Here is a 19,345-nt window from a genome sequence, read left to right on the forward strand (position 1 = left end):
TAGTCCCACATCCCTCTCCGAGGCTTCATTCACACTGTGATATATACATTCACCAAGGGGACAGAGACCACGGGCTCCACACCATAACTCTAATTCCCCACCCCCATTTACGTTGACGTTAAGATTTAAGATTTATTTACTCAAGACTTGTGTCAAATGGTGTCATCTGCTCTCTCAGGACAAATGCTAACTGGAGAACCCTGTGGATCTGTGTGTGTGGCTGGCATTTTGGCCCAAAAAAATGTTTGCCATTGAATATGAAGTCCAAGCATGTTTTATGGGAGAGGTTTATGAATCTAGAGAAGATGAATAATGTTCTCCTTTCTGCTGTTGTTTAGCTTTGCGGTCAGAGGCCATTGTATGAGTGCTAATCGGCTGTCTGGTGGTGAAAACAGTTCCCCTTGATCGACCCCAGAGTTCACATGGGCCATCGGATTAATTTTTTTACTTCAGCACTGTGGCTGTTTTGTTGTTGTTCAGTTTTCTGGTATTGCAAACCACACGCATCCTTAGTTTTAGGCAAACAATATATTACTAAGGGGAGGGGTGTCCCTTTCTGTCCAATGAGGTAGTTTATGTGCAAGATTTCTGTCCCCTTTGGGCAACAATTCTCAGAAGCAACATTTCTGTAAAGCATCTTTAAAAACATCACTCTTATCTCTTGCTCACATTTCTCTGCAGTTAAAGTTAACCTGCATGAACATTTGCAAGTAAACAACTTTATTTTTTACGATAGAAAAACAGATTCTCCGGATTACAATTAGTCCAAGGATTTGAGTCAGGGAGAAAACCCAGATGCTGGATATAGGACTTATGTAAATAGTCAAAAGCCATGGAAATTCTTACAAGTGTCACATAGGAAGGGAAGGATTGTATGAGCATTAGTCATTGACAGAAAAGAGGGAAGTTGGAAGAGAGACAAAGCCAAAGCTGCGGGTAGAACAACAAGAGAGGGCCTATTAACTAACTTGTCGTTTTGGAGAATGTCACTGTATCCAGAGCTTAGCTTCAATGTGGACCATGGTTACTTGGAGGGGCTGGTACGAGGACTGAAGGCCGGGATACTGACTCGGTCCGACTATCACAACCTGGCCCAATGTGACACATTAGAGGGTAAGCTGAGGTTTTTGTATCGTGGAATGTTTTGTTTAACAATTACGGTCTATAACCCACTGTAATTTGCAGTATTTGGCTTTACGTATAGTTTGCAATTACACAGATATCCATATATTGAGTAAGTCAGTGCAATGCGATTTTTTCACATTCAAGCGGTTTGCTTGAATTCCAGCCTAAACTGTGGCTGAAATGTGTGTGCGCGTGGATGCGTGTGTACATGGGAGCAAGTGTGTGTGCACTCCTCGTTAGTCGTCATCATCCTCACCAAACAATGGAAGCGAATTATGGGCAGTTTGACCGGGGTCAATTATAGTCTTTAAAATAGAGCGATAATGACACATAACTTTAAAGGTTAACTTCCAGTCAACAACTGGGACTGACTGGAATTACAGATTTGGACAAGCAAAAGTCAATGTGACTTATGAAAGACATAAAACATAATTTCACAGTTTTACAGACAAATAGAAATGCATACTTTTTTTATGTGTCTCGAAAATATTTTGAATTCTGTCTTTGTCGTTGACGAAACGTGTTATCGTTCTGCAATATTCACTTTTGGGTTTGTTATCATTCACCAACATTCACTATTGAATTTGCTCTAAAATAGTGAACTGGACCAAAATAGTATTTTCAACATTTTCAACGCTATAATTAATATTGCTACACCTAGGGGTACTCAGATTGTTATTGGAGTTGCCAGCACCACAAGGCACCATCATGGAATCAATGGTTCAATCTCCTGTCCACGTATGACCTGTGTCTTTTAACAATATCTCAATGTAGACATGAAGCTGCACCTGCAGAGTACAGACTACGGCAGCCTCCTGACCGCTGGGAACGAGGACCTGACCGTGTCTCTCATTGACCACAGACTGAAAGAGAACATTCTGACTGAGTTCCGCTGCCTACGCTCTCACTCCCTACCGCCCCTCTCCACCTTCCTCGACTACATCACGTAGGAGTGTTCTAATAAATCACTTCTGTCTGGCTATCTGTCTGTCCATCTCTGTAGGCCTGCCTGTCTGTCTGCCCGAATCTATACACCTTCCTTGACTAAGTACCTTCCTTGTATGCCAGTAATCTATACACCTTCCTTGACTAAGTACCTTCCTTGTATGCCAGTAATCTATACACCCTCCTTGACTAAGTACCTTCCTTGTTTGCCAGTAATCTATACACCTTCCTTGACTAAGTACATTCCTTGTATGCCAGTAATCTATACACCCTCCTTGACTAAGTACCTTCCTTGTATGCCAGTAATCTATACACCTTCCTTGACTAAGTACCTTCCTTGTATGCCAGGAATCTATACACCTTCCTTGACTAAGTACCTTCCTTGTATGCCAGTAATCTTACAGCTCCAAATGTATTACACATTTTTACAAATCTGAGATATGCGAAACACAAGTACTAGAGGGTTAACTTTTTTACTTGTTCTATACTTTATCTCACCAAGTTCATTTCCCCCCTTTTCCTCCTCTCCTTCCTCTTCTTGCAATCTATTTGGCCGTCAATGAATATTTTCCAGTGAACTATTGAAAAACTGAACAAAAACATAAAGTGTTGGGATGTTGGATGGAATTACGAAAGGAGGAAAATGAATCATTTGAAAAGAAATGGAACTAGGTCCACATTCTCTCCCCTGTCTGTCCTTATCTCCTCTCTGTTGCAGCTACAGTTACATGATTGACAACGTGGTGATGTTGATCACTGGTGCCCTGAAGCAGAGGGACGTGGCAGAGCTTCTGCCACGGTGCCACCCACTGGGAATGTTTGACCAAATGGCAGCGGTTGGCATCGCCCGCACACCTGCTGAGCTCTACAGTGCCATCCTGGTGGACACACCTCTGGGTAATCACTACAGTGGGCATATTCTGTGGGCATCAGTGGGCATCTGTGCCAGTGGGACTGACTAATAAATATCAGATTGACTATCTATAATGTAAATATCTATGAAAACCTTTGAATATCTAGTGTAATATGAATATGAAATCCAAAACATGCTTCATGAATATTATGTTGACAAAATACATCAAGCTTTTTGCTTGTTTTTGGAATCTTTATCGTTAGGCTTCCTTATTAATAAGCTATAAGTCATTTATTGACCAGAATGTCCACTCACCTAGTTTTCTAGAGCTTACCGCAAGCAGTGCATTAAAAGGCATCATGCTTGCACTATTCAGAAGCGAGTAGGCTTCCCCTGAAGAGGGTACGTAATAACTCAGAGGATGGCTTAACATTGCCTCCTGCTGCTCACTAGTATCAACTCTGTGGCTGCAACTTCTCCTATTGCTATGAAGGTTTATGGACGTGTCAGTGTTCTGGGTCTGGGTTTATTACACTCTCATCTATACACACTCAGAAACAAAAGAGTTCTTCGGCTGTCCCCATAGGAGAACCCTTTTGGGTTCTATGTCAAACCCTCTGTGGAAAGGGTTCTACATGGAACACAAAAGGGTTCTACCTAGTCACAAAAAAAAGGTTCTACAAAAGGTTCTCCTATGTGGACAGCCGGAGAACCATTTCAGGTTCTAGATGGCGCCTTTTTTTTCTAAGAGTGTATATGGGCTACTTTGTCTTTTCAGCTCTGTTCTTCCAGGATGCTGTGTCTGAGGCCAACCTGGACGAGATGGGGGCTGAGATCATAAGAAACAAACTGTACAAGGTGATGTGGCATCAAATCAATTGAATGTAAAAACATCTCTGCATTTCCTCACATTTTGAGCACCACCATACACAGGCATGGATTGAATCTGGTCTCCAAAATGTCATGTAAATCAAATCAAATGTTATTTGTTACATGTGCCGAATACAACAATACCTTACAGTGAAATGCTTACTTAACCAACAATGCAGTTTTAAGAAAAACAAATAGAAATAACAAATAATTAAGGAGCAACAATAAAATAACAGTAGCGAGGCTATATACAGGGGGTTCTGGTACAGAGTACATTTAATCGAGACTTAAATGGTACTGTTGACTGATACAATACAACTGTGATACAATGCTGGAAGAGTGTAGAATGAACACAACTTTCATCTTAGGTAAGATAGTCATTGTGGCTTCCTTTAGCCATTTTGGTCCAGGGAGATCACAAGGCCATTGACCTGTTGAGCAGCTGCTTCTAGGAGGGACCTCATATAATCTGTTGGTTTCAGACAGGTTGAAATGTGACCATCATGCTTGCAGGAGGTTCAATACCCTTGTTGCTGGGAGGTCCATTGGTCATCTTTCATGGTACTATTGTCCAAGGAGGTCAGAGGGTTGTCTACCAGTGGAGCAGGGAGCAAGGAGGTCCAAATGTCTTCCACTGGCTGGGATTCCATGTTCCAGAGTTTGGTTGTCCTGTCAAGATGGTTGGTCTACCAGGGGAGCTTGTTGTTTGAGGGAGGTCTGGATGACACCCACAACTGGAGCTGTGTCCTTGAACAAGGCCGGGATCCCATCTGCCAGCAGAACAATTTTCCTCCAAGGGGATCAAAACAACAGGAATCTGTAGATGTTCTTGGGCCAGAGTCTGAGTAGCTGGCTGGTCTGGAGTCTGAGTCTTGTTGCCCTGTGGAGATGATTGGTCCAGAGTCTGCTTTTCCTCTACCAGGGTAGATGGTTGCTGGCTGTCTTAGCCAGGCTGTCCTAGCTAACTGTAATGAGAGAGCTCAGTATTCCAATGTATTTGTGTTGATGTCATAATCAGTGGGTCATGGCATCAGGGTCCCAATTCTGTCTTTGACTTCTAAGGTCATAACATCACAGTGAAAGTGTCTGTGAGATCTGAGAAAGCCATAACTATCAATACATAAAAATAAAATTAAAATAAACAAACGTAAAAGAAGAGAATAGACAAACTTTGTTGGGGTGGATCTAAAATAAACAAATGTGGCAAAAGACAAAATACTCACACTAATAGACAGAAATGTTTCACAGAATCTTAACCGTCAAACAGGGCTAGGAATGAGTCTCTTCCCTCTAAAAACATGCTGCCAAACAAACTATTTAATAAGGTCCTGTTGTCACATCATAACATTTTCAATTCAAAAACCTACAGTAACCTAGTAGAGAAATCTGTGTGTGTGTGTGTGTGTGTGTATGTGTATATGCTGCATGTGTTTATACAACAAAATCAAAGTTGAAGCAAAGACATTTTTTTAAGCATACACTCAACTAAATAACAGAGGTCACACACTAGCTTCGCCAGTAAATCAAGGATTGTTTAAATCACAGTGTTAAAAAAATCATTGAGTTAAATTGACTCTACTGCGAGTTATCTTGACCCTCAAGAGAGTAATACACACCCTGGAGTTAATGTTGATAACTGGAGTTCACTGAGGCGGAATACTTTTAACCAGAGACATGGAGTTAAATCTATGGAGTCATCCACAGATGTGGGAGGGGACTCCGTGTTTATATTTCCCAGCATGCTTTGTTGCAGGTTGATTTTTAGAATAGTTTGTTTCAATATCTGTGTTTTTGCATTGATTGTAAGTGGTTGGATTTATAACAACCGTTAGTGGGAAAGTTGTTTCAATTAACACAGTGTAGGTCAGTGGTCACCAACCTTTTCTAAGTCAAGATCACTTTCGCAGTCAAAAAGCAAGCAGAGATCTGCTGTACAGATTTTTTATATATTTTTTTACCGTTAACCTTTTTAACCTTTTTACCGTTAACATTGTATATAGACTCCCCCCTTTGTTTTCTACTGTGTTATTGACTTGTTAATTGTTTATTCCATGTGTAACTCTGTGTTGTCTGCTCACACTGCTATGCTTTATCTTGGCCAGGTCGCAGTTGCAAATGAGAACTTGTTCTCAACTGGCCTACCTGGTTAAATAAAGGTGAAATAAAAAAATAAAATAAAAAATAGGAATGAGGTTTGGGCTGTAGGCCTAATACATATCACAGCATATTGGCTATATGACTGGCCTGCCAATATTGTTAATCAGACCATATTATATTTCAAAACACGAGCTTTGATAACAAAATAGATCAGTTGCTTTAGCACTTGTGAGGCACTGTGGAGCATGAATTGAAATCATTTGCCTTTTTATTTTACTGGACTGATGGTACCTGCATCTGATGGTCGGCGAGGTCAAATCAGATCTTCAGTGATCACTCTGTCACTTCTTGGTTGCAAAAATGATACACTGTTCGCTCAATTTCAGTTTATGTGATAAAACAAGCACTGAATAGTGTAAGGAATCATTGTACCATCTAAATCGATGTGAAATACTGTGTCTTTTTAATAACAAAGTGATGCTGGTGGGCCAAAAGTAAAAGGCTAGTCTTTGCTATGTTACGGGGAAGTGTTTGCTGTTGCAATTCACCTAGCTTCCACATAGGGGAGAAACTCTAGGTGTAGTACCTTTAACTCATTACCAGAGTAAACACAAAATAGGGGTGGGACCATATAATCCCCAAAATAGTGTTACATTTGACTCCATGGGGGTTAAATTAACTCTTGCGATTTTACTGTGTAGATCCTAAACACTGATTTGATTTATAGTCACTGCTAAAATGGTGATTGCTCTTCAGATTATTTTCCTGACGGTGATCATGTTTATCGTTTACATCATCCTTTAGAAAAGTGAAATAAAAGAAACAGAAACGTTTGTTTCTAGGGTTTAGATCTGAAAGTGTCTCTTCATTTTAAACAGGCTTATTTGGAGGCATTCTACAAATTCTGTCAGGAGAGTGGAGGAGCCACAAAGAACATCATGTGTCCTATCCTGGAGGTATTCTAAACCATTCGTTCCTCTTACCCGAGACATCACCAGTTACAGTTTGAATGAGTCGTTTTATGGTGTGTGTGTCTGTGTGTGTTTTGAGAGTGTATATGTACTGTAAACTTATACTGCATGTGTTTACCCTCTCTATTTGTCTGCGGTCTATTTGTTTAACCTTTACATGTGACCCTTTATATTTTCTCTCTCTCTCTGTCTGTGTTTTATATGTGTGTGTGTGTGTTTGCCAGTGAGCTTCTATGTGTTACCCCTCTGTGGGGATTTGTGGTTTACTTCCTGTGTGTATGTTGCAGTTTGAGGCCGACAGGCGTGCGTTCATCATCACAGTGAACTCGTTCGGGACAGACCTGAGTGGGGTGGGGAGGAGCGCCCTGTACCCCTCCTGTGGGAGACTGTACCCCGAGGGGCTCCGTCTCTTGGCCAGGGCAGAGGACTACGAGCAGGTCAAAGCTGTGGCCGACTACTACCCTGTGAGTTTCAAAGCAATGGAAGAATGTCAATAAAATGACAATGGCAACCCAAACTAGGCATTATACAGTGCCTTGCGAAAGTATTCGGCCCCCTTGAACTTTGCGACCTTTTGCCACATTTCAGTGGGACACAATCATGAAGTGGAATGACATTTATTGGATATTTCAAACTTTTTTTAAAAATCAAAAACTGAAAAATTGGGCGTGCAAAATTATTCAGCCCCTTTACTTTCAGTGCAGCAAACTCTCTCCAGAAGTTCAGTGAGGATCTCTGAATGATCCAATGTTGACCTAAATGACTAATGATGATAAATACAATCCACCTGTGTGTAATCAAGTCTCCATATAAATGCACCTGCACTGTGATAGTCTCAGAGGTCCGTTAAAAGCGCAGAGAGCATCATGAAGAACAAGGAACACACCAGGCAGGTCCGAGATACTGTTGTGAAGAAGTTTAAAGCCGGATTTGGATACAAAAAGATTTCCCAAGCTTTAAACATCCCAAGGAGCATTGTGCAAGCGATAATATTGAAATGGAAGGAGTATCAGACCACTGCAAATCTACCAAGACCTGGCCGTCCCTCTAAACTTTCAGCTCATACAAGGAGAAGACTGATCAGAGATGCAGCCAAGAGGCCCATGATCACTCTGGATGAACTGCAGAGATCTACAGCTGAGGTGGGAGACTGTCCATAGGACAACAATCAGTCGTATATTGCACAAATCTGGCCTTTATGGAAGAGTGGCAAGAAGAAAGCCATTTCTTAAAGATATCCATAAAAAGTGTTGTTTAAAGTTTGCCACAAGCCACCTGGGAGACACACCAAACATGTGGAAGAAGGTGCTCTGGTCAGATGAAACCAAAATTGAACTTTTTGGCAACAATGCAAAACGTTATGTTTGGCGTAAAAGCAACACAGCTCATCACCCTGAACACACCATCCCCACTGTCAAACATGGTGGTGGCAGCATCATGATTTGGGCCTGCTTTTCTTCAGCAGGGACAGGGAAGATGGTTAAAATTGATGGGAAGATGGATGGAGCCAAATACAGGACCATTCTGGAAGAAAACCTGATGGAGTCTGCAAAAGACCTGAGACTGGGACGGAGATTTGTCTTCCAACAAGACAATGATCCAAAACATAAAGCAAAATCTACAATGGAATGGTTCAAAAATAAACATATCCAGGTGTTAGAATGGCCAAGTCAAAGTCCAGACCTGAATCCAATCGAGAATCTGTGGAAAGAACTGAAAACTGCTGTTCACAAATGCTCTCCATCCAACCTCACTGAGCTCGAGCTGTTTTGCAAGGAGGAATGGGAAAAAATTTCAGTCTCTCGATGTGCAAAACTGATAGAGACATACCCCAAGCGACTTACAGCTGTAATCGCAGCAAAAGGTGGCGCTACAAAGTATTAACTTAAGGGGGCTGAATAATTTTGCACTCCCAATTTTTCAGTTTTTGATTTGTTAAGAAAGTTTGAAATATCCAATAAATGTCATTCCACTTCATGATTGTGTCCCACTTGTTGTTGATTCTTCACAAAAAAATACAGTTTTATATCTTTATGTTTGAAGCCTGAAATGTGGCAAAAGGTCGCAAAGTTCAAGGGGGCCGAATACTTTCGCAAGGCACTGTATATAGGACAAGTCTAGGCAGTCCCTCCGTGTTTCAGGGTTCTTCTGTTCGGTGCCTAATGAACCCATCAGTTGGACTACTACTGTATAATTAAAGTAAGATTTATAATGCAGGGTTTAACTTAACTCGAGAATTACACCGTTTCTGCTTTCATGGACTTCTGAATATTTGTTTTATTTCTATACTCTCTGTGCTGCTGCATTTTGTATGACTACACCCTGTTTATGCAGTGAATCAGACCACTACAGCATGGTTTAAGCTGACTACAGTCTGATACTGTTGTATTAGATACATCATGTCTTATTATAGTTATTATGTCTTATTAGTTGATATGATTTTGATATCCTCCAGGACTATAAACTCATATTTGATGAACCTGAGGCAGGATCCTCCAGAACCCTGGAGGACAGATTCTTTGAGCGGGAGGTAAGATTCATCTCATGCAATTACATTCAGACTGAGGATGTGGTCTATATGCACATTCTACACTACCGTTCAAAAGTTTGGGGTCACTTAGAAATGGCCTTGTTTTTTAAAGAAAAGCCCATTTTGTCCATTAAAATAACATCAAATTGATCAGAAAGAGAGCATCGACATTGTTAATGTTGTAAATGACTATTATAGCTGGAAACGGCTGATTTTTTATGGAATATCTACATAGACATACAGAGGCCTCATTATAGCAAGAGGACAAGTACATTAGAGTGTCTAGTTTGAGAAACAGACACCTCACAAGTCCTCAACTGGCAGCTTCATTAAATGGTACCCGCAAAACACCAGTCTCAACGTCAACAGTGAAGAGGCGACTCCGGGATGCTGGCCTTCTAGACAGAGTTGCAAAGAAAAAGCCGTATCTCAGACTGGTCCGTAAAAATAAAAGATTAAGATGGGCAAAATAACACAGACACACAGAGGAAGATTGGAAAAAGGTGTTATGGACAGATTAATCTAAGTTTGAGGTGTTCAGATCACAAAGAATAACATTCGTGAGATGCAGAAAAAATGAAAAGATGCTGGAGGAATGCTTGACGCCATCTGTCAAGCATGGTGGAGGCAATGTGATGGTCTGGGGATGCTTTGCTGGTGCTAAAGTAGGAGATTTGTACAGGGTAAAAGGGATCTTGAAGAAGGAAGGCTATCACTCCATTTTGCAACGCCATGTCATACCCTGTGGATGGAGCTTAATTGGAGCCAATTTCCTCCAACAACAGGACAATGACCCAAAGCACAGCTCCAAACTATGCAAGAACTATTTAGGGAAGAAGCAGTCAGCTGGTATTCTGTCTATAATGGAGTGGCCAGCAGAGTCACTGGATCTCAACCCTATTGACCTCACAGGGTAGTTAGAAGTGCCCATCAAGCCAGTCCAACTTGTGGGAGGTGCTTCAGGAAGCATGGGATGAAATCTATTCAGATTTCCTCAACAAATTGACAACTAGAATGCCAAAGGTCTGTAGGCCAGTAATTGCTGCAAATGGAGGATTCTTTGACGAAAGCAAAGTTTGAAGGACACAATTATTATTTAAATTAAAAATCATTATTTATAACCTTGTCAACGTCTTGACTATACTTCCTATTCATTTTGCAACTCAGTTCACGGAAAACAAGGACATCTCCTAAGTGACCCCAAACTGTTGAAAGGTAGTGTACATTCGACATGATTCTCTCTCTCAGGTGAAGCTGAACACGCTGGCCTTCCTGGAGCAGTTCCATTTGGGCGTGTTCTACTCCTACCTCAAGCTGAAGGAGCAGGAGGCTCGCAACATCATCTGGATCGCAGAGTGTGTCACACAGAGACAAAAGTCTAAGATCGACAACTACATCCCCATCTTCTAAAGGACGAACACACTCTCTGTTGGAGCGGTTACACACCTTTTTTTGTAGTAGTAGTAATATTAGCAACGGTTGTCAAAATTGATAACAGGTTCAACAAATACCGTTCTGATAAATGTAACAGCTGCATAAGTACTCAACCTTTTTTTTTATATATAAACAAAAGGCTTCAAATATTGACTGTATTATAGCACATGAACAATTGTATAATGAGAGACAGAACAATCTATGGAATCCAGACATTTTGGTGGGACTTTAGGTGTACAGTTGCATGTCAAATATATAAAAAATAAAAATTCTCAAATCCAATCAAATTGTACTTGTCACGTACACAGCTTACGGCAGGTATAAAAGGTGCAGTGAAATCCTTTTGTCCTAACTCCCTCAACAATGCAGTACGTTAGTCAATATCAATAATAACAACAAAAATAGTCAAAAGTAACAAGTGATAGAAGTAAATGTCTCGGAGGCCCCTCTTTGTGGCACCTGACCACACGACTGAACAGTGGTCCAGCTGCGACAAAACTAGGGCCCGTAGGACCTGCCTTGTTGACAGTGCTGTTAAGAACGGAGAGCAGTGCTTTATTATGGACCTAATTATTATCATTTTCCATTCCTTCTGCCTCATCCCTCTCAACCATACCATTTTTCAATTGCTTGTCAATCCACAGGGATTTAACGGTTTTTACAGTCCTTTTCTTAATGGGTGCGTGCTTATTGGTAGCTGGAATAAGTCATTTCAAAATAAATATCTGTGAAGTGCAATATCGCCTCATTACACACCACAGACCAGCAAGTATTCTTTACACAATCAACATAGGAATCACTACAAAACATATTTTATGACCTCTTAAATCAAATCCAATTTTATTTGTCACATACACATGGTTAGCAGATGATAATGCGAGTGTAGCGAAATGCTTGTTCCGACAGTGCAATAATATCTAACAAGTAATCTAACTCCAACAAGTACCTAATACACACAAATCTAAAGGGGTGAATGAGAATATGTACATATAAGTATATGGATGAGCGATGGCCGAGCAGCATAGGCAAGGTGCAATAGATGGTATAAATTACAGTATGTAAATGTGATATGAGTAATGTAAGATATGTAAACCTTAAAGTGGCATTATTTAGAGCGGCATTGTATAAAGTGACTAGTGATCCATTTAAAAAAGTGGCCAGTGATTGGGTCTCAATGTAGGCAGCAGCCTCTCTGAGTTAGTGATTGCTGTTTAGTAGTCTGATGGCCTTGTCAGTCTCTCAGTCCCAGCTTTGATGCTGTACTGACCTCACCTTCTGGATGGTAGCGGTGTGACCAGGCAGTGGCTCGGGTGGTTGATGTCCTTGATGATCTTTTTGGTCTTCCTTGACATGGAGGGCAGGTAGTTTGCACCCGGTGATGTGTTGTGCAGACCGCACCACCCTCTGGAGAGCCTTGCGGTTGAGAGCGGTGCTTTTGCCGTACCAGGCTGGATACAGCCTGACAGGATGCTCTCGATTGTGCATCTGTAAAAGTTTGTAAGGGTTTTGGGTGACAAGCAACATTTCTTCAGCCGAAGAGGATCTGTTGCGCCTTCTTCACCACGCTGTCTGTGTGGGGGGACCATTTCAGTTTGTCTGTGATGTTTATGCTGAGGAACTTACCGAAGGGAGGGCTTTGTATGCATCACAGAAGTTAGAGTAGCAGTGGTAGAGGTTTATAGCCCATGCGTGTAGCGCAATCAATATGCTGATAGAATTTAGGTAGCCTTGTCCTCAAATTTGCTTTGTTCAAATCCCCAGCTACAATACATGCAGACTCAGGATATATGGTTCCCAGTTCGCATATAGTCCAGTTAAGTTCCTTGATGGCCGTCTTGGTGTCTGCTTGAAGGGGAATGTACACAGCTGTGACTATAACTGACAATTATTTTGTTAGGTAAAATGACCGGCATTTGATTGTAAGCAATTCTAGGTCGGGTGAGCAGAAGGACTTGAGTTCCTGTATGTTGTTTTGATTACACCATGAGTCGTTAATCATGAAGCATACACCCCCGCCCTTCCTCTTCCAAGAGAGGTGTTTATCGCTGTCGGCACGATGCATGGAGAAGCCCGGTGGTTGAACTGATTCCGACAACATATCCCAAGAGAGCCATGTTTCCGGTGAAACAGAGAATGTTACAATCTCTGATGTCTCACTGGAAGGCAACCCTTGCTCGAATTTCGTCGACTTTGTTGTCAAGAGACTGGACATTGGCTAGTAGTATACTCGGGAGCAGTGGGCGATGTGCACATCTATGGAGCCTGTCCAGGTGGCCGCTTCGTCTGCCCCTTCTGTTGCGCCGTTGTTTTGGGTCAACTACTGGAATTAGATCCATTGTCCTGGGTGGTGGTCCGAACAGAGGATCTGCTTCGGGAAAGTCGTATTCCTGGTCGTAATGTTGGTAAATTGACGTTGCTCTTATATCCAATAGTTCTTCCTGGCTGTATGTAATAAGACTTAAGATTTCCTGGGGTAACAATGTAAGAAATAATCCAGAAAAAAACAAAATACCGCATAGTTTTCTAAGAGTCGACCATCTCTGTTGGTGCCATCTTAGGCCCAACCTTTGGACCTTTGGTTTTCCTAGATGTGTCACGGATCCCTCCGGAACTGTGTCATTACGCACACCTGTTCCCCATTCCCACTGATTGTAATTGTTTAAATGTGCCCTTTGGTTTCCATTGGGTGGTCGATTATTGTTCCAATGTCCGTTGGTGGTGTGATTACCAGTGCTGTGCTATTTTGCCTTTCGTGTCGCTTGTATTGCGCAGATGATTACGGGTCTCGTCCCACTGTATTTATTCGAGGTACTCCTCCCTCTTTTGTTTGGGTTTCAACCCTGTGTTTGTTTGGTCCCCATGCCTTTAAATGGCACGCTGTAATTTGGGTCAATAAAAAACCCTATTACGTATTCCTGCGCCTGTCTCCCGATCCCTTCATACCAAGACACTACATCCAATGGATTTGCATAGTGCTTTTAATGGGTCACGTTCAAATGGCGACACACTGTAATTCTGCTGTAGGAAGGTGGACTAATTGTTAAACTTCCCCACAAAAAAATAGTCTGCCCTCTGTTTTATGAATGCTATTCTACATATTTGTCCCTTGGTAGCATTTTGTGATTCCATTTCCCAACCTATGTTAATTATCTTAATACAATATACTGGGGGATGTGGGTGCTGTTTCTGTGTTCCCAAAGGGCACAGCTGTAGGGACAGGTCAATGGCACTCGTGTGTATTCCTACCAGTCAGATTTTGAACCCAGAACTGAAATTCAGACAAAGCGCTCCTGTAATGGGTGTTAAGGGGCTGTCTGTTTTGTCACTTTTGACATCCTTTGTTATGTTTCAAGCAAGCGTCTCCGATTACATACACTCAGTTCTTCTTGGAGTAGCAAGAACTATGATGTCGTTGTGGGTTAATAGTAAGTACCATGAAATGCCTGGGTACATAGTGAATGTGTCATTCAATATCCTTATCTGCCTTCATCTGGCCCAGAATGTGAGGAACTGGGTCTTATTGTGGGCCCATTAAGCTTTTGTTTTTGAAGCATACAACAGTAACTTGGTTAATATGATTAAAAGCACTCCGGACATGCCCATGAAAATGTGTAAATCATTTTGGTTGGAGAAGGCACTACCACTTTACAGGAAATAAATTATGGAAAATGTGATGTTTGACTGTAAAGACACCTTTGAGGCTCTGGTGAAACACAAACGCACTGTAAAACATGTTGAAAGATCTGAGGGTGTGAGTGCTTTAGGAAGACCACTCATCAATAAAAGTAGAGGAAGCCGATTTCCTAGCGCTGCATTAATGTGATTCTAAAGAAACTAAAAGACACTCTCTCACAGTCATACGCCGAGATGATGAGAAAAGTACTTTCGCTGTAAATAGGTTAATTGTAACAGATGTAGGAACTGGTTCCAATTTAGTTTTTAAAGCACACCTACTTCTCAGCAGTCCCAAACCCAGATAATTTCTAACCTGTGGGGGAAATCCTGGGACATATTACAGCCATTCCCAGCTTCTGAAATAAAACAAAAGTGTTTGTTTTTATCTGTGCGAAAGTTACGTGTTGACTATATTGTTCGATTTCTCAACCACTGAGGTAATCACATGATTGAGATTTAGGACAACCGTACAACAGCATGTCCATGACGTATGACCCAAACGTGAAGCAGAGCTCGAAATTAGACTTGGCTTTTTTTTTCATTTCTCTTTACCATTCTTCCAGAATCTTCCCAAAGGACATTTTCAGCCGTTCCAAACTGTGCATGAACCGTCTGTTGTTTACTTTTTCAACATGGCTCTAGAACCTAGGTCATTCACAAAGCTGTTAACAGAGACAGAAATGTACATTGTAATATTTGATCTAACTCATTGTGTGCATTGCGGCCTAATTAGCTCAATTGATTGCTTCCTATGTTTGTTTTTTTACCCATCGTCTTTAGAAGGTCATATCTCAGCCTCAGAACGTCATAGAGATGAAGCAGAGATATCCCCGTGTGCATAAGAATCTTTATCGTCTTTCTCTAGCCTAACGCATTGTAGCGTTAAGCATCATTAATATGCTTTATATTATCAGGAGCCAATTTGTCCTCTTCAAAATCTTAAACTAACAAGGGGTATGCTTTTTGCCCTTTTATTTAAGGGGAATTGCATACCCTCCACAAGCCCCTTCCATTTGAGCCATGGTAGTAACACATTTTCTGAAGTAATAACACAATCCTGTAGTAGTATTACTAACACACTTTTTGTAGTAACTTAATACTTTTACATCTTTGGTCATGTACTATTTGGTGCAAACATTGATTGAAGTGCAAATTTAGATTATGAAAACCTGTCACATTTAAGTGCAATTGACCTGTTTGCAACCAACTTTTAATAATTCACAGATGACGATACAACATTCTGGTCATACATTTCCATTTACCATAAAACATGTAATATCCAACAGATTAAGGTTAAAAGGGGCAATCTCTGGTGCTATTTTTTGTTGTTATAAATTAATGATAAACACATTGATTGTTGAAAAATATAACTTATAAATGTCTCATGAGCTTAGTTCAACTGTCGTACACCATCAGAACCCAAAATATAAGCTTGTTTTACTCCAATGTTTTGTAAACATTGTCCTTTCATCCATATAGCTCTGTCTATGAATTTGAGAGTAGTTATATTTCTCCAGCCCATCCCTCAGCTTTTTACAGAAAAATAGACTGTCACGTCCTGACCTTAGTTCCTTTTTTATGTCTCTATTTTAGTCAGGGCGTGAGTTGGGGTGGGCATTCTATGTTTTTGTTCTATGTTTTGTATTTCTGCTTTTGCCCTGGTATGGTTCCCAAACAGAGGCAGCTGTCAATCGTTGTCTCTGATTGAGAACCATACTTAGGTAGCCTGTGTCCCCACTATGATTTGTGGGTAGTTGTTTTCTGTTGTGTGTCTGCACCAGTCAGAACTGTTTCGGTCGTTCTCGTTGTTATTGCTGTGTTCATTAAATAAATATGGACACATACCACGCTGCACCTTGGTCCTCTCCTTCCAACAGCCGTTACATAGACGGGTAGAACACTTTGTTATTGTTTCAACTGATGATTGGCCCTTTAAGGAACAATGATTAATACTCCTTAGGATTGTCCACTTTATTCAAACATTGACGAAGGTTTCATAAATGTTACTATCTAAACAAAAATTACTGTACATATTAATTATCGAAGGTACACAAAAACATCAGCAGTTTTACAAGGCAAAATAACATGGTTAAAAAAAAAATCCAAAACACAATTGCTTAAAGGATGTTCAATTGGGGTGTCCAATCAAAAACATATTTTGACCAATGGGTAAAATGATGTTATTGTGTACCAATGGTCCAAACCCCATGTCTCTATCATAATCCATTCAAAGTTATTGGAGTTTTTACTCTTGTAGGATGGCCAGAATTAGTGTGCCTAAATCAATGGTGGCCAGAGGGAAAAAAGTGGTCAAAAATCTGGAAAATTGCTTTGCGTTAGCTAGGCTGAATTCTGTGAAAGAATTAAGGCTACTGGCTACCTGAAAGGCTCACTTTCACGTTAAACTTGTCATCTCTCTTCTGAAATCCGCAGGACATAAACCAGTATAGAGGTGGCAGGTAGCCTAGCAGTTAAGAGTGCTTTGACAGTAAACCAGAGAGCGCTGGGACAGTAACCCAGAGAGCGCTGGTTAGAAACTCAGAGTCGACTCTGTGAAAAATGTGCGCTTGAGAAAGGCACTAAACTTTAACTGCTCCTGTAAGTCACTCTGGTTAAGAGAGTCTGTTAAATAACTGAGATGGATATCTATTTTTGTTCTTTTAAAAAAAATAAAAAAAATCTCACAAAAATAAGTGTATCTCGGTGAAATGTCAATCAAGCACTGAGCGTGTGCCAAGCTTTTTTATTTTCAAAGCCTTTTATATTTACTTTAGCTCGTGTCATGCTCATTTATTTTTTTGTGACGTCGCGTAGACAACTTTGAAGACAACGCCCACAAAATGTTAAATCCTCAAAAGATGTTAAGAGAAACGTGCATCACTATGTCAGATGTATTAGGTTACAAAATCTGACTTTTGGGATATAATGATATGTTAGAGAAAGAATCCACTGAGCGATTCAGAACATGAATAATCATATTTGTCTTGGTAAAATGCATTTTTATGACATAAAGAAGTGAAATTTCATCACAAGTGCATTTTCACCCACTCTGGACACCCTACAAAAAGCAACAAACATAACTGCAGTACTGTTAAAGATGGACGCCGCAGTGGCGTCTGCCCCACTGCCGTTGTTATTATTTTGTTGCCTAAGCGGAGGTGTGGAGCCTCACACATATTCTGGTGTTCTATCGCGCGTGCAATGATTCCTAAACTCAATCGTAACATTATGGAAGTGCCTCATACTCGAACTGAAAAAAAGAGAAAAGAAACACAAGCTAAGAATAACATTTCGCAATATGAGGTTATTATGTATGTTATGTATTGTCATAAGACTGTGGTTGCCAGGTTACTCCAATCCCTCGTCACTGCAACTCTATGGAGTTAGCTGTACGTCATACTTACTGCATTGGACAGGGAGCTCTAAGGGGACGTAGTTTCTCTGGCAGAGGTATACAAAAGCAGCAGCTAGCTTACAGGATGCGCCGGAGTGGCCCGAGACAGAGCCACAATGGCTTCTCTCACACACCGATAAGAACTGGCCTGGGTCCACCTGAGAGAGAGGGAGAGAGAGAGAGAGAGAGAGAGAGAGAGAGCGAGAGAGAGAGCAGATGAGCTCCCGCATTTTTCAGCATGTTTTAAAATATATATAAACTTGGATTCTTCGGCAGGGTCATATACAGGATGTTACCCTATACAACGTAACCTTCACTCCAAATCAAAACTTCAAACCTACAGCCTGAATTGGACGGAATTACCTGGAAGCATTCCTACTACGAAGGGTTATTATTCCCAATCTATACAGCAAATGTTCTGGCAAACAAACAGAAACCTGAAAACACCAACCTGGAACTGAGTAAGTAATGTTCAATCTGAAGCTATTTTTTTTTTTCATTTTTAAAAGCCAAGACAAATACATTACAATGACATGTTTTACTTTATAAGGACTGAATGCTACGTTAAGGCTACCAAGCTTGCTAGGACAAAGGAGATACAACTTCAATTAGCACTGACCTTCTGTCAACTAGGTTCACCCAGCGCGCCCCAGGCCTTCTGTCTGAGGACCAACTAGGTTCACCCAGCCCACCCTAGACCTTCTGTCTGAGGACCAACTAGGGTCACCCAGCCACATAATAATACACACAGGCACAAACAACCTGAGAGCACAGCAGGAAAGGGTGGCCACAGCACTGAAGGGAGTGATTAAAAAAGCTTATTCTAATTTCCACAATGCACAAGTGGTTATCTACACCTTGCTACCACGAAAAGACTTCCACCCTGCTACCAAACAGCGGGTAAACAAGTATTTCCCGTGACTGTGCCTCAAAACCAAATACCTGGCCCACCACTCCACCCTGGACTTGAACAGCCTTTACGACCAGGTCCACCTCTACAGGGCAGCAGTGCCCACCTTCGCCCGGACCCTGTCTGATTAAAGTGTGTGTGTAAAGCTGTCCTCACCACTCTGAAGCAGGAGCCCAGTGGAGAGTCACGGGCAGAGAAGAGAAAGTCACAGCTCAGAGTATCGGCAGTCGTCTTAGAACAGGGCTCTGCTATCTGTGGTACACTGCCACACTCAGGACTGATCTGTCAGCACAAACACATGGGAATGAGAATGAAAAGCACATTCATACATTTTATTATGTATGTAGGCTGCTATAAGTGTAAAGCCATAATGTGTCAAATGTGTCTTGTCCTACCTGCCAGCTGTGCATAAAGTCAGCCATGTTGTCAGCCTGTGAGCCATCAGGAAGAGGGAAGTCATTTCCTGCTTCATTGTCATTGGTCCCTAGGACACCAGTGGACACACCTGCATAGACAATCAAAGACAATGAACGACATGGAG

The 19,345-nt window shown here is 41.3% G+C and overlaps 2 protein-coding genes across 4 annotated transcripts in view; one reads left to right on the forward strand and one right to left on the reverse strand.

The window, feature by feature from the left end:
- The first annotated feature begins 154 nt into the window (after positions 1 to 154).
- Positions 155 to 11,107, forward strand: LOC112260194 (ATPase H+ transporting V0 subunit d1). Of its 2 annotated transcripts, none has more exons than XM_024435112.2 (8): positions 155 to 1,113; positions 1,900 to 2,071; positions 2,795 to 2,967; positions 3,702 to 3,781; positions 6,769 to 6,846; positions 7,149 to 7,325; positions 9,317 to 9,391; positions 10,640 to 11,107. In XM_024435112.2, exons 1-8 carry the CDS (start codon positions 984 to 986, stop codon positions 10,799 to 10,801), a joined length of 1,047 nt encoding a protein of 348 aa, XP_024290880.1. In that variant the 5' UTR covers positions 155 to 983; the 3' UTR covers positions 10,802 to 11,107. The 2 variants fall into 2 exon arrangements, with proteins under 2 accessions (XP_024290880.1, XP_024290879.1); XM_024435111.2 differs by having other exon boundaries at positions 168 to 1,113; positions 2,789 to 2,967.
- A 5,349-nt stretch (positions 11,108 to 16,456) lies between these two features.
- LOC112260193 overlaps positions 16,457 to 19,345 on the reverse strand; it is a 62,148-nt gene continuing 59,259 nt past the window's right edge. For both annotated transcript variants that reach the window (XM_024435110.2, XM_024435109.2), the window contains exons 71-74: positions 19,200 to 19,309; positions 18,961 to 19,086; positions 17,905 to 18,052; positions 16,457 to 17,750 (exon numbers count right to left, since the gene is read on the reverse strand). In XM_024435110.2, the coding sequence (XP_024290878.1) occupies positions 17,740 to 17,750; positions 17,905 to 18,052; positions 18,961 to 19,086; positions 19,200 to 19,309 (395 nt within the window). In that variant the 3' untranslated portion in view covers positions 16,457 to 17,739. The remainder of the gene's footprint in view (positions 17,751 to 17,904; positions 18,053 to 18,960; positions 19,087 to 19,199; positions 19,310 to 19,345) is intronic.

The sequence above is a fragment of the Oncorhynchus tshawytscha genome, linkage group LG10 (assembly GCF_018296145.1).
Source record: "Oncorhynchus tshawytscha isolate Ot180627B linkage group LG10, Otsh_v2.0, whole genome shotgun sequence".
Classification (NCBI taxonomy): domain Eukaryota; kingdom Metazoa; phylum Chordata; class Actinopteri; order Salmoniformes; family Salmonidae; genus Oncorhynchus; species Oncorhynchus tshawytscha.